Source organism: Palaemon carinicauda, chromosome 8 (assembly GCF_036898095.1).
Source record: "Palaemon carinicauda isolate YSFRI2023 chromosome 8, ASM3689809v2, whole genome shotgun sequence".
NCBI lineage: Eukaryota > Metazoa > Arthropoda > Malacostraca > Decapoda > Palaemonidae > Palaemon > Palaemon carinicauda.
In genome coordinates, this window is record NC_090732.1 from 157,735,416 (window position 1) to 157,760,212 (window position 24,797).

A 24,797-nucleotide genomic window follows, 5' to 3' on the forward strand; every position below is an offset into this window, starting at 1 on the left:
TTTGACTTTTAAATGGCCGACCCTTCCCTTAGTACGGAAGTGTGTTTTAGGCTTTTAGCAATTATCTTATCACGTTATAAATTAATTATAGATTTTCCTCTATATATTTTATATCTCAACCGCCTTTATTAGGCCTCTTCGATTAGCTTTCCATTTATAATAAACATCAAGATAAATTTTAATGATTTGTTTATATGCGACCTTTCCTATTCCTCCTCTAATCCGAGAGTAGGCGGTCCTAACTTGGAAACCTAAGTTAAACAACGTTGAGCCCTTTCAATCGTAAATAACTTTTACAGAGCAAATGATTTAAAACTTATTAAATGAATATTTTTTAGTAGATATTTTATGAAAGATTTTCTTTGAATAGTCTTCGTACTGTTTCAAAGATGAACTAACGTTTAGTTTATTTATGCTACGCAGTTTGCGCTCTATCGTTACGATAGAGAGAGAGAGAATCACGGTTTCACTTTGCAGAAAGAGTAAATCGATTCTGACGTTTTGTTCATTCTTCTTTCAAAGCTTAAATGTTTTAAATACTATTTTAAAGGTACTTGTTAATTGAAAAACCTTTCAGTTTTTTTCCTTTGGTCAAATAACCTGTTTATTGACGAAAGGTAAGTGGGCTCTTCTCTTCGGTGCGAAATCAAGAGAGAGAGAGAGAGAGAGGAAGAGAGAACGTTCCGATCTTTATTCTCGTCCCAAGCGAGTAACGTTGTTCTCGAGTCAGTTTTTTACTCTCGGCCCTAGTCTCTGTATGGGGAGAAAGGATAAAACGTTTTTAGTTTTTATTCTCGTCCCAAGGCACTGTACGGTGAGAGATTGAAAACGTAGTTTTGAATGAACTAGTGTTTAGTCTCCTTCCCAGCCACTGATCTTTTTATCTTAATATGTTTACTGTTTTTTTTTTTTTTTTTTGCTTGTATTAATGTGCTTACATTATACGACTGATTTCGCAATTATAACCTTTTGATGATGGTAGAATTGCGTGCTTCAGGTAGAAATCAGTTTCATTCATACCTAATGTGAATTGTTGAAAAATTCGATTTCAGTGAAGTAAGTGTAAAACAGAAAATCGTAGTGATAAAGTGATAATTGCGCAAAGTGTTATCAGTGTTGCGTCCGAGGGTTTGTCTGTTTGTGCCTGTCGTTCGCCTAGTCCGAGACCTCTTGCAAGCTCCCAAGCCCAGGGGAGAAGTAATGTCGTACGACTTATGGGTTCGAGAGGACTTGATCAGCGAACAGACGTTCCCTCTATGGTTTCAGGCGTGTCTCATCAACACCGCCCCTACCATAAGACGAGCGAGAAGATTTTCTCCTCGTCATCCGAAGGCTTTTCGCATAAGAAACCGTGGAACAAGGTTTCGAGGCCCTTTAAGCAAAAGTCAGTCCTTTCAGGACAGGTCCTGTGTCCTGGTTTTAACCATTAGGACAGCTCTGACCCTATGCAGTCATCGGAAGACTGCTCGCCGCCTAAACAAAAGCGTAACACAGGCTCCGAGAGTCTTTTTGTAGGCAAGGTTTTGCAGTCACAGACGTTACCCTCGTCTCTTACCGCAACCATTCCCGTTGATCCTAAATGGGTTGTACAGCAAGACATGCAGAATAAGCTTGCCTCTCTTATGGAGGGCTATTCTGTTGAGCAGGTTCACGATGATCCTCGCCGCTTAGCTGATCGAGATCTTGGCCGTCAGCCGCCCAAACGACCCTTTGCTCGTCCTGTTGACATTGACGTTACAAAGTCACGTCAATCGTGTTTTGTAGAGCCTCACTCGATGCAGTCCCGTGTTGACTCTCAGCCGCTTGTGGACGTTCAGCCGCTGCCGCTTGCTCTTGTTGACGTTCAGGACGTTCACCAACCAGCATAGTTGACTTGTTTTGACGTTGAGCGTCAAGCACCGCAGTCGAGAGTTGTTTTGACTGCTCAGTCTAAGCAGTCAAGGCAGTCTCGAGTTGACGTCGAACGTCCTCCCGCACCTGTTGTTGTTACTGGTCAGTCCTTTAAGCAGTTACATGACATAGCATCCTTGACTGCTACTGTTGCTCCTTTGCGTGTGGACTCTGCTTGTCAAGCATTGCCACCACGGCAGGTCTCTCCCTTGCTTGAGACTCGGCTATTGTCGGACAAGTTTCCTTCAGATGAGGAAGTTGCTGTTCCCCCTCCTACTGATATTCCCTTGAGGACTCTGTCAGACGGAGAGGAGCCTAAAGCTGCTCAGCCCTCTATGGACTTTAAATAAATCATGCTGATTTTTAAGAATCTTTGTCCGGATCTTTTTGTAACTGCTGCTCCTCGTTCGCCTAAACGTCAGAGTTTACACTAGGCCTAGCTACTTCGAAGCCGTTGTTTTATAAGCTAGTGCTCTCTTGCTCTTCTAAGAGAGCTTTACGTTTGCTAGGCGACTGGTTAATCACCAGGAGTTTGGGGGAGACAGCCTTTGCTTTCCCTACTTTTAAGCTGGCTTATAGAGCGAGAGTCTGATATGACAAGGGAGAAGTTCTCGGCTTGGGAGTTCCTGCCTCTGCCCAGATAGACTTCTCAAACCTCATAGACTCTCCCTGGCGCCTGGCCATGAGACGCTCCAAGTTTTTATGGTCGACTTCAGAGCTAGACCATCTCCTGTTAGGAGTTTTTTCGAGCGTTTGAAGTTTTGCTGTACAATTATGTCATGCATAAACAAGGCTTTCAGGGATGGCTCCAATGATCTGACAGCCACGTTCTCTGCAGGAACAAGTCCCTCAGGGATGGCTCCAATGATCTGGCAGCCATGTTCACTGCAGGAGTACGTAAGAGGCAAGTGCGCTCAATGTGTTCATTGTCAAGACAAACTTCACGATGAAGTCTACCAGGCTGTCTTGACAGCATTAATGGAAGGCGACTGGATGGTCTCTCTCGACCTTCAGGAGGCATACTTCCACATTCCTATACACCCGGATTCCCAACCGTTTCTGAGGTTTGTTTACAGGAATGTGGGGTACCAGTTTCGAGCCCTGTGCTTTGGCCTCAGTCCTGCTCCTCTCGTGTTTACGAGGCTCATGAGGAATGTGGCAAAATCCCTCCATCTATCGGGGATCCGAGCCTCCCTGTACTTGGACGACTGGCTTCTCAGAGCATCGTCCAGTCTTCGCTGTCTGCAGGATCTACATTGGACGTTGAGTCTGGCCAGGGAGTTGGGACTTTTGGTCAACCTAAAAGTCCCAACTGATCCCATCCCAGATTATTCTATATTTGGGGATGGAGATTCGCAGTCCAGTTTTTTCGGGCTTTTCCGTCTGCCACCCGAATAGAACAAGCCCTGCTCGAAGTCCAACTAATGCTGAAAAGAGAACGTTTGTTCAGTCAGGAGTTGGAACAGTCTCGTAGGGACTCTCTCATCCCTGGAGCAGTTTGTCTCACTAGGGAGACTACACCTTCTGCCTCTCCGGTTCCATCTAGCCTCTCACTGGAACTAGGACAAGACGTTAGAGACGGTATCATTCCCAGTCTCCGAACCAGTAAAGGCATGCCTGAAATGGTGGGACAGCAATATCAGTCTGAGAGAGGGACTATCCCTAGCAGTCAAGAACCCAAACCACGTGTTGTTCTCAGACGCGTCGGATTTGGGTTGGGGTGCGACCCTGGACGGTCGGGAATGCTCGGGTCTGTGGACCTCAAGTCAGAAGAGCATGCACATCAACGGCAAGGAGCTATTAGCAGTCCACTTGGCCTTGATGATATTCGAAAGCTTCTTCGAAACTAAATGGTAGAGGTCAACTCAGACAACACCACAGCTTTAGCGTACATCTCCAAGCAAGGAGGCACACACTCCTTCACGCTGCTCTAGATCGCAAGGGACCTTCTTTTATGGTCAAGAAATCGAGGCTTCTCCCTGTTGACGAGATTCATCCAGGGGGACTTGAACGTCTTGGCAGACTGTCTCAGTCGGAGGGGTCAGGTGATACCCACGGAATGGACCCTCCACAAGGACGTGGGCAAGAGTCTTTGGGCTACTTGGGGTCAACCCACCATAGACCTCTTTGCCTCCTCGTTGACCAAAAGGTTACCAATCTATTGCTCTCCAGTCCTAGATACAGAAGCAATCCACATAGACGCGTTTCTACTGGATTGGTCTCATCTGGACTTATATACATTCCCACCATTCAAGATAGTCAACAAGGTACTGCAGAAGTTCGCCTCTCACGAAGGGGCAAGGTTGACGTTGGTTGCTACCCTCTGGCCCGCGAGAGAGTGGTTCACCGAGGTACTTCAATGGCTGGTAGACTTTCCAAGAAGTCTTCCTCTAAGGGTAGATCTATTACGTCAGCCCCACGTAAAGAATGTCCATCAAAGCCTCCTCGCTCTTCGTCTGACTTCCTTCAGACTATCGAAAGACTCTCAAGAGCTCGAGGCTTTTCGAAGGAGGCAGCCAGTGCGATTGCAAGAGCGAGGAGAGCTTCTACCATTAGAGTATACCAGTCGAAGTGGGAAGTCTTTCGAGACTGGTGCAAGTCAGCATCTGTACCTCTGTAGCCCAAATCGCAGATTTTCTTTTACATCTGAGAAAGGTTCTCTCCCTTTCAGCTCCCACGATTAAGGGCTACAGGAGCATGTTGGCTTCGGTCTTTCGACATAGAGGCTTAGATCTTTCCAACAATAAAGATCTCCTTAAGTCTTTCGAGACCTCTAAGGAACGTCGTTTGGCAACTCCTGGATGGAACTTAGACGTGGTCCTAAGGTTCCTCATGTCAGACAGGTTTGAGCCATTACATTCAGCCTCCCTGAAGGATCTCACCCTCAAGACACTTTTCCTAGTGTGCTTGGCTTCGGCTAAAAGGGTCAGTGAACTTCATGCCTTCAGTAAGAACATCGGCTTTTCTACAGAAAAAGCCACTTGTTCACTTCAACTTGGTTTCCTGGCCAAAAAAATGAACTGCCTTCTCGTCCTTGGCCTAAATCTTTTGATATTCCTTGCTTATCAGAGATCGTAGGCAACGAACTGGAAAGAGTATTATGTCCTGTTAGAGCTCTTAAGTTCTATTTAGCTCGTACTAAGTCATTACAAGGTAAATCTGAGGCATTATGGTGCTCAGTTAAGAAACCATCATTGCCTATGTCAAAGAATGCTTTGTCATATTTTATCAGATTTTTAATACGAGAAGCTCATTCTCACTTGAATGAGAAAGACCGATGTTTGCTTAAGGTTAAGACGCACGAAGTTAGAGCTATAGCAACCTCCGTGGCCTTCAAGCAAAATAAATCTCTGCAAAGTATTATGGACGTGACTTTTTGGAGAAGCAAGTCAGTGTTCGCGTCATTTTACTTAAAAGATGTCCAGACTCTTTACGAGGACTGCTACACACTGGGTCCATTCGTTGCAGCGAGTGCAGTAGTGGGTGAGGGTTCTACCACTACATTACCCTAATTCCAATATCCTTTTTAATCTGTCTCTTGAAATGTTTTTAATATTGTTTTTTGGGTTGTACGGAAGGCTAAGAAGCCTTTCGCATCCTGATTGATTTGGCGGGTGGTCAAAGTCATTTCTTGAGAGCACCCAGATTAGGGGTTTGATGAGGTCCTGTTGTATGGGTTGCAGCCCTTAATACTTCAGCTTCTGGGAGTCTTTCAGCATCCTAAGAGGATCGCTGGGCTTCGTGAGGAAGACAGACTAATAAGGCAGAGTAATCGTCTAAGTCGACTTCCTTACCAGGTACCTTTATATATTTGGGTTTTGTTATGATATAACTGTCAAAAACTCTAAGCATATACACTGTAAACTTAATTAACTCTGGTCTCTACCCACCACCATGGGTGTGAATCAGCTATTATATATTCACCGGCTAAGTTAAATATTTAAAAATGATATTTTAATTATAAAATAAATTTTTGAATATACTTACCCGGTGAATATATAAATTAAAGGTCCCCCCTTCCTCCCCGATAGAAACCCAGCGGGATGAGAAAAATTGGGTCTGTTTACATGTATATGCGGTATCTGGCCGATAGTTGGCGCTAGTGGGCACACCCGCAACCTTCATAGCAATCGCTCGCGAGTTTTTGTGTGTTTTTCTGTCGAGCCGCCAGAGGCTCAGCTATTATATATTCACCGGGGAAGTATATTCAAAAATTTATTTTATAATTAAAATATCATTTTTAGGGAAACCTCCTTTAGTATTAGCTCCAATAGATCTCTCTCCCAGATCTAGAGAGGAGTCTAAGAGGCAGGCTATGCAATCAGACTTTTATCTGAGGTTTGTTTACAAGGAGGAAGTGTGTCAGTTTCGGGCCGTGTGTTTTGGTCTCGGCTCCTCCCCTCTAATGTTCATGTAACTTATGCTAAATGTAGCAGAATACTGCACTCAAGAGACATCAGAGCCTCCCTGTATCTGGACGATTGGCTTCTCAGAGCTCATTCTTACGATCTACATGAAGGATCTTCAGATAACGTTGAAACTATCAGAAGAATTGGGTCTTCTTGCCAACAAGACGAGTCTCTTCTGACACCATCAGAAAGATACTTTATTTAAGGATGGTGATTCAGAGTCAAGTTTTTTTTCGGGCTTTTACGTCTCCCCTCAGACTGGAGCAAGCCATCTTAAAACTGCAATCTTTTCTAAAGATACAGAAGTGTTCTGCGAGGAAGTGGATGAGTATGTTGGGAACCCTCTCCTCGTTGGGACAGGGTGTTTCCCTGGGAAGGCTGAATCTTGATATGTCACTGTTCATCCTAGTTTTCCTGGACCAGGGTTCGTTTCCCGGCCAGTCAGAAGCTAGAAGCTATTGTCATTGTGTGATTTATCTTCGTCCTCTCCAATTCAACCTCAATCATTTTGGGACAAGGAGAGGATCTAGAGTCGGTATGCAACCCTTTTCGGATGCCATAAGAAGTTGCCTTCAGTGGTGGAACGATCTGGTCTAACTTCCAGAAGGTCACCTCTTTGAACAGAGGAACTCAGACCTTGTGTTGTGCCGTGATGCCTCGGACTCGGAGTGGGAGCAACACTGGACAGTTGGAAGCTTCAGGACTATGGACAGAGGATCAGAAGAGCTTCCTCATCATACAAAGGAACTGTTGACTGTCCAGTTGGCCTACAAAAAGCTTTGAAGGGTCAGTTTGGAACAAAATGGTGCAGGTCAATGACGATAACACCACAGATTTGCCTTTCATTGCCAAGTAAGGCGGAACCCACTCAAGGTCCCTTTACGGGACTGCGAGGAGTCTTCTCATCTGGGCAAAGGAGAAGAATGTATTCCTTCTACAAGGTTTATTCAAGGGGAGAAGAACATATGGCAGACAGTTTCAGCTGGAAAATGGACACTCCATCAAGAAGTCTGCAAGAATCTGTGGCGACTTTGGTGTCGTCCTTGTATAGACCTATTCGCGACTTCGCAGATAGAGAGACTTGAATCTTACTGCTCTCCAGTGCCAAATCTTGAAGCAGTCCACGTAGATGCTTTCCTGTTAGTCTGGTCCAATCTGGAAGTGTACGTTTTTCCACCGTTCAATGTCCTTTACAAGGTGATACAAAAGTTTGTGTCACACGAAGGGACTAGGTGATTCTAGTGGCCTTCTTATGGCCCTGAAGAGGATGGTTCACAGAGATACTGAAATGGATGGTGGACTCTCCTAGAAGCCTTCCATTAAGAGTAGATTTACTCAGACAACCTCTTCTAGCTAGCAAGAAAGCCTTTGATGGCAATACCTTCGGTAAAGCGGTCGATGGCAATCTATATCTGGTCTTCCTGAAGCAAACCCCTACATATGAAACTTCACACTCTTCGGGAGACACTCGTTCCTGAGAAGTTTTACAGAACTTCAACGGGTGTTGTTGAAACTTCATAAAGGCTGTAAGCCTTCCCAGAGCATGCGCTCTATCCAAGACAAAACCGTAAGATTGTCATAAACTCAGGCTCCACCGTTTGAGTCAGCGGCTCCCGTCATTGTACCTCGGGTACGACGACTTGCCATTTTACACGATAGGGTTCTGACTCTTTTTATTCTACCCTTACAGGGTTATTGTCTCAAACAATTAGTCCCGAAGGAGCAGTGTTAGCTTACATTTTACAACAATAGCAACAGCATGGGCAGCTTTTCATTACGTTTATGAACGTTTCAAACCCCGCCCACGGGGAACCAGACATCCTTGTCTGTGTATGAATGCAGGCTAGCTCCTCCCATAAAGAGGAGGGGCAAACTAAAGGAGAAAGGATTGCTTTTATAACTATATTTTGTTTGAGAACATGTGAGCTCTCTTTAAAAGAATTATTACAGCTAGTCAACGATAAAAAATCCTTGGGCAATAATGTTGCGATTCGTCGCACATAAATTATTCCTGCAACCGGATTCATTGCAAACGTTTCCTGAATGCAGAGATTACGCATGCGCTAGCACAGATGGACAAGTACATGTGCGTGCATGCGAGCTTTCTGCCAATAAGGGCTATATACATCTTGCAATTAGAACTCCGTTATATTAAGTTGTATAGCTATATCCCTTACTGAAAACAGGGTACTCAGTACATTACTTGGCTACTTTCCTGTAACCATAAATATGGCATTTACGTTCTGCCTTCTTATAGGCACTTTTTCCTTTCTCCCGATCGGAAGTCTTAGTCTCCTGCAATGACTCTGACTGGAAACTTCTCATAAGCATATTTGTTCCCCAGTAGGGAACATTCAATACAAATGCTAGTTTACCAATCGGAGACGGAGAAGTACGAACGTTTTCGTCCTAAGAAGGAGGAATCTTGGTTACGAACGTTTTCAATGTTCTCCATCTGAGTTCCGGATACGACTTTTAAGTTGATCTACGCATGTATGCTTGTCATGCTCACAGTTCGGTGCTACTACTACGTAGTAGACTTATGCTTATTACCCATCCGACAATAGATTGAAGATACGTCTCAATCTGTTCTTGTGGTTGGTTGGATGCGTTCGGTAATTACTGTCGAGTCTCCTGTCCGGAAGGTGATCTCTTTGGAGATTCGCACTTATAACATAAGCTGTACTGATTAACTGGTATACTGTTTGGTATCAGTCTTATTCGGCCAACCACACTTGATTAGTGTTAGTTAGAGGGAGGACAGACTCCTCCCCTTCATTGCAAGAACGTGCAAATAGTTAAACATCTCGACATCACCTCGAGAAGTGTTTATTGTTATGCAACCTCCCCTCCCACCGCCGGACGAACTGCGGATAGTGGGTGGCAGACGAGAGGTTCTGCAAAGAGGCCTATCTTCTCGTCTCCCCTCTGGATCTGATGCTCTCTTTAATGCATCAAAAGATGGGGTGGCATATGCTGCACCATTCCATCCTTGTCTGTTGCCCCAATTCAGAAAGATACCAGCATTCACCTCTCTTAGAGAACCATCTAGCAGTAGGAAGCCTCAGATGGACAGGGGACAGCTAAGTGCCCCATCCGCTCGCATCATTCCTGGTACAGGAATGTGCTTCCATGTAATCCGAACAGGACCACTCAGATATTGTGCTCCTAGTGTCTTTGAATCATCTTGTATTCAACATAGCCTTAACTTTGTGAGGTCCCCGACTGTAGTCATGATCGCAACGGCCCTGAACTTCAGGCTCCCGCTCGACCGTTCCCCAGTCCCGGAACACCAGCCCCTCAAACAAGATGTATTCCAAGATCAGTGGGGCAGCTTAGAGGTGTACGCTTTTCCCCCCCCATACGGTCTGGTGAGAAAGTCCTTAGCTAAGAAAGGATAAGCAAGATCTTATCGATGACTCCAATAGCTTCGCTATGGCATCACGCAGGATGGTTCCCGGACCTTCTGCAGCTCCCGACGGATTTCCGAGGGATCTTCCCCCACAACATGATCTTCCAAGCAGTCATATGCTAATACTTTTCAAAGCCGTAGCTTTGCTTCGACTTCACGCCTGGGATGGTCCTACACTTCCTCTCTCAGAGAGACCTTTCACGTTGCGGAAAAGATGTCTAGGCACCTCAGACACTTTTCAGCGTTGGTCTTCCAGGCAAAATGTTCGGTCCTTTATGACTGATGTCGTGGAAGGGGACTCTCTCCGATCGATGCCTTTACTTATACAAAGTTTGGGATAACTTGTTCCCCGTCGGATCTCGACCTCCTCCTGGGAACGCGGTTCGGGTCCTTCAGTCCCTCTTTACGAACCTTTATGCCAGGCAGCAGATCGCTTCCTTACATGGAAAACGACATACCAGAACACACGGTCAGTCTGGGTCAGCGCATTGGTAGGAGCACTTCTTGACGTGTCTATAGAAGACGCGCCTGGAGACCTGCACGCTAGTGACACGTCTAGAAGCCATGCTAGAAGTGTAAGAGATCATAAAGCCCAGTGTTTAGGAATTGCCTGCCTAAGAAACACGACTCTTCCCAGGCATGTGTCTAGAAACGCCCGCATCCATCCAGAGACACGTATCTGGTGAGGCTCGTTGGAGAAAGAGCTTCTAGTGTAAAAGATGAATCCTCTGCAGGTGAAGTTTCCAGATGAGGCACTGGAAGAGGGGTGTTTGGAAGCCTGGAGAAAAGTACAGTAGACTGCCTTTGAGGCGCATCTACAATCTGCCTCTGAACATCCAAGATGCATGAGATTCGTGTTCTCGGGTTAAGTTTCCAGCCAGTTGGAAAAGGACTTCCTCTCACCTAAGGATGAATCTCCTAAGTAAAGGACAATAGTTTAGATTCGTGTTGGAACTGATCACAAATTTTAAAGTAATTCTCTCCATAACCATCCCTCTCAGTCCTTAGCCAAAAGGTCATAAGTAAAGAGACTTTGACATGTAAGGTGGTGGGGCTCCTCCCCCTCACTCCCAACTGTTGATAACTAACCTTTTTAAGAATTTTAACAGTACTTCCAGCTTGCTCTGAAAACATATCTCTACATAAAAAACTCGGATTTGTATAGTTAGAAAAAATATAAATTGCCGGTCCTTTTTTATTTGTGACATCTTTCACATCTCTTGCCTAAGTTTAAAGGAAGCTTAAAAGAAATTGTTTATACCTGTGAATACACAATTTAGAATACTGTATAGGTTTTTAGTAACCAACTTTTTCATTCCTGATTGCAGAACTACAGATTTGTTCCGTAACTGGAATACAAACCACGCTATTTAAAGTGGGTAATTGCTTTCGGTGTAGCTGAAAGGACGAGCCATTAAAATTTAACAAGGGTTTACTACCCCACCGCTAGTTAGCGGGGGGGGTAGGGAGGGTAGTTAGCTACCCTCCCCCCTCACACACCTGTGTTGTAAGCTCACTTTGCTTATGGCTCGGGTGCTAGTCGGACGTGTCCGCTGTCACCCTTGCCTACTCGACAGCCATTTAATCATTGCTTTTTCTTTTCTAGAGTGTTGTGAAGTTGGCCTCTACATTGCGGAAGTTCCCTGGGTTACCTGACCGCCCTTGTGGGACCTTCATGTCTTCAATCGACACAGATCCACACACCTTATGCCCTTGTTGTAGGGGTCTACGGTGTGAGAGTGATAACGTATGTATTGAATGTAGGGAGTGGCCTATCTCCCAGTGGGAGAGGTTTTCCCAGCGCCGGAAGAAGTCCAAACGGGATATTTCTCCTTCAAAAGTTTCTTTGAAGAAGGAAAATCCTAAGGAATATATACAAACCTCCTCCGAAGCTCCCACTCGGTCGGCTTCTCGCGAGAGGCCGTCGAGTGGTAGCGTAGGCCGTACTGTTGTCCGATCTTGGGATTTGGGAGAGGGAGTTGCCTCCCATAGCGAGGCAGCTCCTTCTCCTCCCCTGGGGGAGGATTTAATTATTTCTCCTGATGTTAATAATGATGATCTTTTGCAGCTTTGGGCTTCCTTGGGGCTTCAGGGTTGGCCCTCCAAGGAAGCCCTGTTTGACATGATCAGGTTGGGAGCAGCTGTCAAACAGTCACCGGCGGTAGCAGAGGTTGACCCTCTGTCTATTGTCGAGGCTGTTGTGGCAGAGGCTTCCAATGAGAGCGTTCAAACCCCTGCTCTTGTTGTAGCTGAAGGCTTAGATCCCCCCTCCGAACATCCTTTGAGGGAGGAACTAAGTCCAACGGTCTCTCCTGCGGGTGATTCTCCCCCCTGGGGGAGTTCACTGACAGAGACTCCTCTTCGGAGGACTGCCGATGGTTTGCCTGCTGCTCCCAGAGGACATATCTGACGTAAGGGTCGCCTTCCTCTTCGTCGCCGAGGTCTTCCTTCTCCTGACAAAGGTGTTAGGAGGCGCCTCTTCGGATCTTCATCCTCGCAGTCCCCCGCAGAGGAACCTCGTCCTTCCACTACCGCTCCTGCTACTTCCTTGGACCTGGACCTCTCCGCAGATCGTTTGCGATCTCCTACGCCTGCTTGACCTGCCCTCACCTTTCCTGGCTGCTGACGCGCTGTGGGTGCCCACCCATCCCGTTTTCCAACGTGCACCGGTCCCTTCAGGGTAAAAGGGGCTTTCACACATTGTGTGTAAGTCCCTTAAGCGCCAGGTTTCCCTTGTGTGCCAACGTTCGCCTGCGCGCAAGAGGCCTCCGGTTGCAATCTCATTTCACCAGCGCTCTCCTGCACGCCCTCGAGGTCCTGCACGCCCACGATCTCCTGTTCGCCCTACAGTTCCAGAGACTTCGTGCCCACAATCTCCTGCTCGCCAACGCTCGCCTGCTTGTCATCGCTCACCTGCTCGCCCTCGATCTTCGGATCGGGCTCCAAAGGGAAGTCTTCTTCCTCCCCTGCTCGTCAGTGCTCTCCTATACGATCGCCGACGCGCCATCGGACCTCGCCTGCTCGCCAGTGCTCTCCTTTACGATCGCCGACGCGCCATCGGACCTCGCCTGCTCGCTGTCCCTCGCCTATGTACCATCGCCCGCAGTCTCCATCGCGCGCCCACGCACCCACTGCCAGAACTTCTGTTCCTGATGAGCGCCCTCCTGAGCGCTCGCGCGCTAGGGATATTCCCCTTGCACGCACGCGCCCTGTGGCTGCACTCCATCCGAGGTCTCCGGAACGTGCACCAACGCTCCCCTTCACCTACGTGCCCACGAGCTCCTTCTCCTGCGCGCCATCGTTCGCACGCGCCAACCCGCGCCCTCTCCTACTCGCCAACGCTCGCCTGCACACCCTCGCTCGCCCGCGCGCCCTCGCTCGCCCGCTCGCCCTCGCCCGCTCGCCCTCGCCCACGCGCGCCATCGCCATCGCCATTGCCCACGCGCACCCTCGCCCTCGCCATTGCCCACGCGCGCCCTCGCCATTGCCCACGCGCGCCCTTGCCATCGCCCACGCGCGCCCTTGCCATCGCCCACGCGCGCCCTTGCCATCGCCCACGCGCGCATGCGAGCAATCGCCCCCCTCGCTCGCGCGATGCCCAGCGCTCGCCTGCGTGCCAACGCGCACCCTCGCCTGCGCGCCATCACTCGCCTGCGCGCCCTCGCTCGCCCGTGCCCTCGCCATCGCGCACGGGAGCAATCGCCCCCCGAGCTCGTGCGATGCCCATGGCTTGCCTGCGCGCTCTCGCCATCGCCCACGCGCGCCCTCGCCCTCGCCATTGCCCACGCGCACCCTCGCCCTCGCCATTGCCCACGCGCGCCCTCGCCATTGCCCACGCGCGCCCTCGCCATCGCCCACGCGCGCATGCGAGCAATCGCCCCCCTCGCTCGCGCGATGCCCAGCGCTTGCCTGCGTGCCAACGCGCACCCTCGCCTGCGCGCCATCGCTTGCCTGCGCGCCATCACTCGCCTGCGCGCCCTCGCTCGCCCGTGCCCTCGCCATCGCGCACGGGAGCATTCGCCCCCCGAGCTCGTGCGATGCCCAGTGCTTGCCTGCGCGCCCTCGCCATCGCCCACGCGCGACCTCGCTATCGCCCCCTGAGCTAGGCAATGGCCTATCGCGCGATGCCCAGTGCGATGTCCAGTGCGACCCACAGCGCATTCCCACACAGGATCCTGCAGTACAACGCGCAGTCAGGTCATCTTCATCTCTCCCCCCCCCCCCCGGTAAGCGCAGGTCAGCACGCTCGATGGAGGGAGGGAAATCTCCGGATAGGTCTAGGAACATTTCTTCTACAGTTTCTTCCTTTCAGGCCTACCCTGTTGTAGTTTCCACTCCTAGGGATCTTATGATCCCCTTCCCTCCAGAGGGTGTCTCTGACAGTGCTACTGTCAGTCGGCTACCCTGGTTTGGGCCCTTGATCAGAGCGGTTGCGCAGGGTTTCAAGCCCGCTTTCTCTGAACTAGGCCTCAAATCAGCGGCTATCTCGGCCCCCCCTGAAGAGGAAGAGAGGAGTGGACGACGTGGTTACTTCTCCAAGGGCGAAACTGGCTTCTCGGAAGTCGTCAAGGAAGGCTCCCTCCCCTCCCCAGACTTTCTCCCCATCCCCCGTGGATGAGGGTTTTCCATCCTCGGGATTCTCGTGAGGTGAGGCGTTCTCCCATCGCACCAATGGGAGTAATCCCACCTCGCGCCGAGAAGTCTCCTTGGGTGGAGGTGGAGAAGAGCCCCCCACCATCTTTGTTGGAATCCTGCATCCCTCCCAGGACGGTTCCGAAATCTTCTTCGAGGATTAGACCAGAGCCAGCTAAGCCCGCGGAGAACGTCCACGATTCCCCCAAGAAGAGCCTTTGGGGACTGGAGACCTTGCTGCTAGTCCATCAGGAGGAGAGCCGCAGGAGTCGGAGCATGCCTTCTGGCAAGTTTTGACTCTGATGAGGAACCTTAACGGATTTTCGGATCCAGAGATTCCTCTTCGAGAGGGCAAGGACACGGTTCTTGACCGAGTCTTTGGTACCTAAAAGCCCCCTAAAACCAGCGTGGCTTTGCCCTGGTCCCAGGGGGTCAAGAGTGCCAGAGATAAGGTTGAGAGCCAGCTTTTCGAGCTAGCCTCCTCCAGCCGTTCCAGCGACGTAAACAAACTCCTCCCACCTCCTCGTGTCCACCAGAGGAGGTACTTCAAAATCATGGAGGAGTCCTGTTTAGCTCTTCCCCTCCACCACTCGGTAGAAGAGCTCTCCAGGGGAGTCCCTCTCGAGAGACTCTCCTACCAGCCAGTGTCGTTCTCGGCCTCAGAGATTCTCCGCCAGGAGAAGATAGCGAAGTGTGCCATGCAGGCCACTTCGTGGCTGGATATCTGGCTAGGATCTCTTGGCATCCTGATACGATCCGAAGACTTGTCTAAGGAGAGTACCAGGAAGGCCTTGGAGACCTTCCTTCTTTCAGGCACTCGTACCATCGAATTTCTGGCCCACCAAGTCTTGAACTTGTGGGCTAACACTATCCTGAAACGCTGTGATACGGTGTCTGAAAGATTCAACTCGAAGGTCCCCAACACCGAGGTCAGTAAGCTCAGACATTCCTCCCTTTTGGGGAGTAGTCTGTTTGAGCCGAAAGATGTAGAGCAGGTGGCTGAGAGGTGGAGGAAGTCCAACCAGGACTCCCTCCTCCAGAGGGCTTCAACATGAAAGCCCTATAAACCTCCAGCACCTCAACAACCTCGCCCTGTAAAGACGACAAAGCCAGCAGTAGCAGCAAAGGCAGCGGTGTCCAAACAGCCCTTTCCCGTCAAGGACAGGAAAGGCAAGAAGTCCTCTAGGGGAGGCAAAAATCCTAGGGGGAGTGGCCGAGTCCGCAAATGCTAGGATTGGCAGTCCCCCCGCATGTCTACCAGTGGGGGGATGCCTCCAAAGTTGCGCGGACAGGTGGCAGCAACTTGGGGCCGATTTCTGGACGATCTCCGTGATCAGCCAAGGATATCGCGTCCCGTTTATAACATCTCTACCTCCCCTGACAGCGAATCCAGTGTCGTTGAGCTCTCTTGCCATGGGATCGGCAAGAGGGCAAGCCCTTTGGGCTGAAGTCGAGACCATGTTGAAGAAGGACGCTCTCCAAGAGGTCGTCGACGGGTCCCCTGGCTTCTTCAGTCGACACTTTCTTGTAAAGAAGGTGTCAGGAGGCTGGAGACCAGTCATCGACCTCTCAGCTCTGAACAGGTTTGTCAAGCAGACCCCGTTCAGCATGGAGACGGCAGACACGGTCAGACTCGCAGTGAGACCGCGAGACTTCATGTGCACACTGGATCTCAAGGACGCGTACTTCCAGATCCCAATCCATCTGTCTTCAAGGAAGTACCTAAGATTCAGCCTAGACAACAAGATCTACCAGTTCAAGGTGCTGTGTTTTGGTCTCTCAACAGCACCTCAGGTTTTCACCAGAGTTTTCACCCTGATATCCTCCGTTATCTGGACGACTGGCTGATCTTAACAGACTCGGAGTCAACCCTTCTTCGATACCGAGACAAACTTTTGGGGATTTGCCAAGATCTAGGGATCATGGTAAATCTCAAGAAGTCTTCTCTGCTTCCTACCCAAAGACTGGTATATCTAGGCATGATATTGAACATCAATCTCCACAAAGCCTTCCCATCAGACGACAGGATAGCAAGGCTGAGGAAGGTCGCAAATCCTTTCCTTAGACGAGACGAACTCCCATCCCAATCGTGGTTACGTCTCCTCGGCCATCTCTCATCCTTGGTCCGTCTAGTTCCCAACGGTCGTCTCAGAATGAGATCCCTGCAATGGCGACTCAAGTCCCGGTGGAGTCAAGGACACGATTCCCGGACGTCTTGATCCCTATGGGTCTCGCGGAACGGACGGACCTTCAGTGGTGGGTGGCAGACGAGAACCTACGAAAGGGAGTGGATCTTCTCATCCTCCCTCCCGGATTTGATGCTGTTTTCGGACGCCTCAAAGAAAGGGTGGGGGGCCCACGTTCTGAACCACAGGACCTCAGGCCTGTGGTCAGAATCAGAAAAGTGCCTCCATATAAATCTGCTAGAAATGAAGGCCATTTTTCTGGCCCTTCAACAGTTCCAACAGCACCTGGTGGGTCACTCTGTGATGATGAACGACAACACCACAGTAGTGGCTTACATCAACAAGCAGGGAGGTACCTTTTCAGAACAGCTATCCCATCTTGCAGTAGAGATACTGAGATGGACCGAAGTCCACTCGATTCCACTTTTGGCTCGCTTCATTCCGGGTAAAAGGAATGTGCTCGCCGACAGTCTGAGCAGAGCGTCTCAGATAGTGAGTACCGAGTGGTCTTTGGATTGTCAAGTAGCCAACACTGACTTTGTGGGGTTCCCCGATTGTGGATCTGTTGGCGACAGCGTTGAACTTTAAACTGCCGCTGTACTGTTCCCCAGTCCCGGACCCCAAGGCTCTCTGGCAAGATGCTTTCCAACAACGGTGGGACAACATCGACGTATACGCCTTTCCCCCGTTCTGTCTGATGAGGAGGGTACTCAAAAAAACCAGACTATCGGTCAACCTCTCGATGACTCTCATAGCTCCGCTGTGGCATCACGCGGAATGGTTCCCGGACCGTCTGCAACTCCTTACGGAGCCTCCGAGAGAACTCCCTCCACGACACGAGCTACTCAAACAACCACACGCCAACATCTTTCACAAAGCCGTAGCTTAGCTTCGGCTTCACGCCTGGAGACTATCCAGCATCTCCTCGCAGAGAGAGGATTTTCGCAACAAGTTGCGGAAAGGATGTCTGGACACCTGCGAAAGTCATCCGCAGGGGTCTACCAGGCGAAGTGGAGGGTTTTCTGTGGTTTGTGTCGTGGAAGGGGTATCTCTCCACTCGATGCCACTATTCCAGCAATAGCGGAGTTCTTCGTGTACTTGCGAGAAGAAATGCGCCTTTCAGTCTCGGCAGTGAAAGGCTATCGCTCAGCCTTAAGTCTAGCCTTCAGGCTCAAAGGAGTGGACATTTCTTCTTCGCTAGAACTTTCCCTACTCATACATAGTTATGAACTTAGCTGCCCTCAGTCGGAAGTGAGACTTCCTCCATGGAATGTGGTTCGAGTTCTCAAGTCTCTTAAGAGACCTCCCTACGAACCATTACGTTAGGCTTCAGATCGCCACCTGACTTGGAAGACAGTGTTCCTACTAGCTTTGGCGTCAGCCAAGCGAGTTAGCGAACTTCATGGTCTCTCGTATGACATCACCCATTCAAGGGGAGGAGGGGAGGTAACGTTCAGCTTCGTCCCTGAGTTTATTGCTAAGACTCAGAATCCGGGAGTGCCGGACCCTCGCTTCGACTCCTTGCGGATTTCGAGTCTTCGTTCCGTAACAGATGGCCCAGACCAGCTCCTACTTTGCCCAGTAAGGAGTCTGCAGTTCGTTCCCAAGTGCAGGCTTTGTTTGTTAGCACTGGGAGATTGAAGAGGAGGGTTACCAAGAACACCATCTCAGCATGGATTCGAAAGGCAATCCATCTGTCCCTGAATCCTGACCCTCCTCCATCATGTCGTCCTAGAGCTCATGATGTCAGGGGAGTAGCTACCTCCCTGGCCTTCTAGAAAAACTTCTCAGTGACGCAGGTTCTACAAGCAGGGGTGTGGAAGCGTCAAACGACCTTCACAGCCCACTACCTGCAAGACGTGACCCCCAGGGCTCGATACATTCTCTATCGGCCCTGTGGTGGCTGCACAACAGCTGGTTTAAACCTCAGGCTCCTTAATGGACAAGTAGCAGAGGGTTGAGGGCATTGTTACCCAGTTTTAGTCTGCATGAAAGAAAAGGTATGTCTGGCCCTTATTCTTTTCTTCATCCTCCCCTCTCTTGGGGAAAGCAGCATCCTGGGTTCTCTGCACAGCTGACCTCAAACCACTGCAGGTAAACCATGTTCCCTTGTGTTCCTAGTATTAAGTTAATACTGTCGCGTCCCCATACCCTGACGAGGTGGTATTTGGAGAGTCCTAGCCTAAAGTTTCCATCTAAAGAACTTCAGGTCAACTTCCTAGGACGAGTCACACTTTTTTCCTTCACGCACAGCTTACGTAGGCCGCAGCCCTTGCATAGCAAGGTGCGAGCGAGGTGTAGGGACTCTTTATTGTTGATTGCTGACACACTCAGATAATGAGTCTCTGGGAAAAGCCAAAAGCCAGTATGGCTGGGACTTATTCCACCCTTCCTAAGGGTTAAGTCACTCACTTTAAATAGCGTGGTTTGTATTCCAGTTACGGAACAAATGACAAATTCGTAGATAATTTGTATTTTTCCCAACTATACAAACCTTAGCTATTTAATCAAACTTGGCCGCCAGCCCTGTCCCCCATGAAGTCCTACCTCTAAGCAAAGTGAGCTTACAACCCTCCCTACCCCCCGCTAACTAGCGGTGGGGTAGTAAACCCTTGTAAATTTTAATGGCTCGTTGTTTCAGCTACGCCGAAAGTAATTACCCACTTTAAATAGCTAAGGTTTGTATAGTTAGGAAAAATAAAAATTATCTACGAATTTGTCATATTTGTATATATCATATCTTTGTTAGTAAACATGAGACAATGTACAGTTCATTTGCTACGTCTATGCTTTTCAGGTGTAAGGACTCAATTTCATCATGGGGGAGAAACCAGAGAAAGATGTTTTAATGAAAACCTTATTGACAACAAGTTCTCTCGTGTCCTCAAGCCTCACTAGCAGTGCTCCCATAAAGGTAATAATGTAAAAGCTATTTGTTCCATAATCGAAATACAAACCACGCTATTTACATGGAGTATTACTTTCGGCGTAGCTGAATGACGAGCCATTAGATTTTTAATGAGGGTTCCCCTCGCTAGTTAGCGAGGGGGTAGGGGAGGGGTAGCTAGCTACCCCTCCCCCCTCACACACCGGTGAACTGATTCACTTCGCTTTTGGCTCGGGTGATGGTCAGACGTGTCTACCTCACCCTCGCATATTGACAGCCTTAATCTTTTTTGCTTTTTCTTTGTTGTGTGTTTGGAAGTTGGCCTCTACCTCTATCATGCGGAAGTGCCCTGGCTTACCCGACTGCCCTTGTGGGACTTTTATGTCGGCGGTCGAGATGGACCCTCACACCTTGTGTCCGTACTGCTGAGGTCAACGGTGTGATAGAGACAAAGTTTGCAGTGGGTGCAGGGAGTGGTCTACCTCCCAGTGGGAGAGGTTTTTCCGGCGACAGAAGTCTAAGCGGGATCTTTCTTCTTCAAGTGTTGCCTTGAAGAAGGAAGGTTCCAAGGACTCTTCTTACGTTGCCCGAACCTCTTCCGAAGCTCCCACTCGATCGGTCTCTCGTGAGAGGCCGGCGAGTGGTAGCGTAGGCAATTCTTTTGTTGACCAACCTCGGGGTTCGGGAGAGGGAGTTGCCTCCCATAGCGAGGCAGCTCCTCCTCCTCCTCCGGGGGAGCCTTTTAATAACACTCTGCATAATGATGATTTATTACAGCTTTGGGCTTCCTTGGGGCTTAAGGGTTCGCTCTCCAGGGAAGCCCTGTTTGACTTGATCCAGTTGGGCGCAGCCGTCAAGCGGTCGCCGGTGATAGCGGAGGTAGATCCTCTATCTATCGTTGACGTTGTTGTGGCAGAGGCTTCCGACGGGTCGGGTCAAACCCTTGCCTTGGTTGCTGATGTTGCTGAAGGCTCAGTTCCCCCCTCCGAACATCCTTCGAGGGAGGAGCTGAGTCCAACGGTCTCTCCTGCGGGTGATTCTCCCCCTCGGGGGAGCTCACTGACAGAAACTCCTCTTTGGAGGACCAACGATGGTGTTCCTGCTCCTAGAGGTCGTCTTCGCCGCAAGGCTCGCCCTCTTCTTCGCCGTAGAGGTCTTCCTTCTCCCAACGAGGGAGTTAGGAGGCGCCTCTTAGGTTCTTCACCCTCGATGTCCCCCGCAGAAGTTCCTCCTCGACGTTAGTCGATCATTGCAGCTGCATCACTGGACCTCTGCAGATCGTTCGCGATCTCCAACACCTGCCAGACCTGTGGATCTTCCTTCACCGTTCCTGGAAGCTGACGCGCTGTGGGCGCCCACGCACCCTGTTTTCCAACGGGCACCGGTCTCTTTGGGGCAAAAGGGCTCGTCTCACAATGTGAGCAAGTCCCTTAAGTGCCAGGTTTCACCTGCGCGCCCACGTTCTCCTGCGCGCTCTCCTGCTGTTGCTGCTGAGGACCTTCCTACGCACCAGTGATCTCCTGCAGCAGAGGCTGAGTCAACTCGTCAGCGCTCTCCTGCTGCAGAGTCAACTCGTCAGCGCTCTCCTGCTCGTCACCGTTCTCCTGTTCGCCAGCGCTCTCCTGTTCGCAAGCGCTCGCCTATGCGCCAGCGATCTCCTGTGCACCAGCGATCTCCTACTCGCCAGCGCACATCTGCGCGCCCTGTTCCTGACACGCGCCATGCGCGCCCACGATCTCCAGCTCGCCAGCGATCTTCTCTTGCGCGCCATCATTAGCTCGCGCGCCCACGATCCCTGGATCTGGGTGCAGGCAAGAAGACTCTTCCTTCTCCCTCTCGCCCGCGATCACCTGCGTGTCCTCGGAACTCGCCCACGTGTCAGCCCTCGCCTGCGCACCATCGTGCGCACTCACCCTCGCGCACTTCCAGAGTTGGACGAGACACTACGCGCTCACGAGAAGTCTCCTGCATGCGCCCACGAGCAGCCTCCGGTACTCGCTTCTACACCTGCTGGCCCTGCGCCCCAGCCGCCTGCTCCAGAACGCGCACCTACTCGCCCGCGCGATCCATGTCCGGTGCGTAAGCACTCTTCAGCGTGCCCGCGTGCCCACGATCCTGCTCACCGAAGGTCACCTACGCGCCCACGCGCTAACTCACCTGTGCGGATCACTCACCTTCTCCCCCTACGCGCCGTCGCTCACCTGCGCGCTTAAATTCTCCCGGCTGCCAATGCTCGCCCGCGCGCAAATTGTGATTTGTCCATCGCGCGGGCACCAGCGCGACCCCAAGCGCGATTCCCGCCTAGTGAGTCTTCAGGAGCGCATACAACCAGGTCATTATCTTCACGATCCCCCCCCCCCCCCCCCCCCCCCGCAAGTGCAGAACAGCACGCTCGCAGGAGGGGGAGAAGTCTTCAGAGAGGTCTAGGCACCAATCTTCTTCTTCCTTTCAGGCAGGCCCTATGATGTCTACTCCAAAGGATCTCCCGATCCCCTTCCCTCCAGTGGGAGTCTCTGACACTGCTTCTGTCAGTTGACAGCCTTGGTTTGGGTCCTTTATCAGAGCTGTCGTCCAGGCTGTTAAGCCTGCCTTCGCTGATTTGGGTCTCAAACCAATGACAGCTTCGACCCCACTGAAGAGGGAGAGAGGAGTAGAGTTCGTGGTGACTTCTCCTAGGGTCAGACTGGCTCCTAAGAAGTCCGTAAGGAAGGCTCCTTCCCCCCCCTCAGACGTTCTCTCCTTCTCCTGTGGACGAAGCTTTTCCGTCCTCAGGAAAATCTTTCGAGGTGAGACCTTATCCCACCGCACCAATGGGAGAGACCCCACCACGAGTAGGAGAATCGTCGTGTATTGGGGCGGAGAAGAGCCCTCAGACTTCTTTACTGGAGTCCTGCGTCCCTCCTTGAAGGGAACCGAAGGACTCGAAGACTAACCCGAAGTCTTCTTCAAGGATTCGACCAGAGCCAGCGAGACCCCAGGAGAACGTCCACGTGTCCCCCCAAGTAGAGCAGTTGGGGACAGGAGACTTTGCTGCCAATTCATCAGGAGGAGAGCAGCATGATTCAGAGCATGCCTTCTGGCAAGTCCTGACTTTGATGAGGCATCTCAACAAGTTCAAGGACCCCGAGACCGCCCCTCGTGAAGGCAAGGAGACGGTCCTGGACGAAGTCTATGGCACTCAAAAACCCTCTAAGGCCAGTGCGGCTCTGCCTTGGTCCCAAGGGGTGAAGAGTGCCAGAGATAAGGTTGAGGGCCAGCTTTCGGAGCTCGCCTCCTCCAGCCGTTCCTCTGCTGGTAACGAGCTCCTCCCACCTCCTCGTGTGCAACAGAGAAGGTACTTTGAGATCATGGAGGAGCCTTGTTTAGCTCTCCCGTTCCACCACTCCGTGGAAGAGCTTATCAAGGGAGTCTCTCTTGAGAGACACTACAACCGGCAGGTGACATTCTCGGCAACAGAGATCCTGAGTCAGGAGAAGGTCGCAAAGTGTGCCATGCAAGCCACTTCGTGGCTGGATGTCTGGCTAGGGTCTCTGGCCATCCTGCTGCGATCCGAGGATCTGTCCAAGGAGAGCACCAGGAAGGCCCTGGAGACCTTCCTCCTCTCGGGCACACGTACCATTGAGTTTCTGGCCCACCAAGTTTCGAACTTGTGGGCAAACTCGATCTTGAAACGACGTGATGCGGTGACCGAGAGGTTCCACTCGAAAGTCCCAGCCGTGGATGTCTGCAAGCTTAGACACTCTTCCATCTTAGGAAAGAGCCTGTTTGAGCCCAAGAATGTGGAACAGGCAGCTGAGAGGTGGAGGAAATCGAATCACGATTCTCTCCTCCAAAGGGCTCTTACATCTAAGCCCTACAAATCTCCAGCACCTCAACAACCTCGCCAGTCCAAGTCGACGAAACCGGCAGCGGCAGCAAAGACGAAGGTGTCCAAACAGCAGCCCTTTCCTGTCAAAGACAAGAAGGGCAGAAAGTCCTCCAGGGGAGGCAAGAATCCTAGAGTGAGCGGCCGAGGCCGCAAACGCTAGGATTGGCAATCCCTTGCATGTCCCCCAGTGGGGGGATGCCTGCAAAGTTGCGCATTCAGGTAGCAGCAACTCAAGGCCGATTCCTGGATGATCTCCGTGATCAGTCAGGGATATCGCGTCGCGTTCATAACATCTCTTCCTCCCCTGACAGCGAATCCAGTGTCGTTGAGCTCCTATGCCATGGGATTGGTAAAGGGGCTAGCCCTTCAAGTCGAGACCATGCTCAAGAAGTATGCTCTCCAGGAGGTCGTCGACGGCTCCCCAGGCTTCTTCAGTCGACTCTTTCTTGTGCCCGTCATCGACCTCTCAGCCCTGAACAAGTTTGTCAAACAAACTCCGTTCAGCATGGAGACAGCAGACACGGTCAGACTTGCAGTGAGACCACAAGACTTCATGTGTACACTGGATCTGAAGGACGCATACTTCCAGATCCCAATCCATCTGTCTTCCAGGAAGTACTTGAGATTAAACCTAGACAATAAGATCTACCAGTTCAAGGTGCTGTGTTTGGAAACCCACCTAGCATAACTTACTTTCATGCTGATTATTACATTCCATGGTACACTCTCTCTTCTAACGAGTGATACGGCCGCTCCCGTGTCCTTAAGCAAAACTACTTCCCTTGAATCACCTCCTTTAAGAGAAGAAATTAAACCTTCAGACAAAAATTCACCATAATGTTTCCTAGTTTCTTTCAAGAGACTATTCATTCCTGAAGAAAGATTATTAACTAGTGACACAGGTTTCTTCACATTCGTACTTTCTATTGTGCAATTCCTAGCTATATGCCCTTTCTTATTACAATTGTAACAAGTGACCTCTGAATTACTGACTGCCCATTGGCTCCTACAGTACCGAGAAATATGACCATCCTTCACACGTATAACAATAATAGTAATAATAATCTCTGTTCCTAATATTGTTATTGTTAGAACTACCTTTACTATGTTGTGCCTTACTTGACAAAAGATCGTTTTTCTTTTTACTGCCACTTAAACCATGTGTGAGACTGTACTCATCTGCTAATCTCGTAGCATCGGCAAAAGATGTGTCACGCCTATCTTCTATATATAATTTGATGTCTGGGGAGATGTTATCTTTGAAACTTTCTAATAAAACTAAGTTCTTGAGATCTTCAAAATTATCGACTTCAGCAGAAGTCAACCAATCACAAGACGATCTTTCTAACTTCTCTCCGTACTCTACATAGCTCTTCAAACTTCTAAACTTCTTACGATACGTCTCTGGTACCAATCTGTATGCACTAAGTACGGTTTCTTTCACAGTATCATAATCTTTACTTTCATCTTCAGACAAACAACTATACACAGAATGTGCTTTACCACTTAAAAC

At 50.1% G+C, this 24,797-nt stretch overlaps 1 protein-coding gene across 2 annotated transcripts in view; it reads left to right on the forward strand.

Moving 5' to 3' along the window:
• LOC137646052 (KAT8 regulatory NSL complex subunit 3-like) overlaps positions 1 to 24,797 on the forward strand; it is a 222,856-nt gene that overhangs the window by 10,073 nt on the left and 187,986 nt on the right. Inside the window, exon 2 of one of the 2 annotated variants that reach the window (XM_068379204.1) lies at positions 19,327 to 19,443. The exons of the other annotated variant lie outside the window; for it this stretch is intronic. Coding sequence (XP_068235305.1) covers positions 19,348 to 19,443 — 96 coding nt within the window. The 5' untranslated portion in view covers positions 19,327 to 19,347. The remainder of the gene's footprint in view (positions 1 to 19,326; positions 19,444 to 24,797) is intronic. 2 annotated transcript variants of the gene reach the window in all.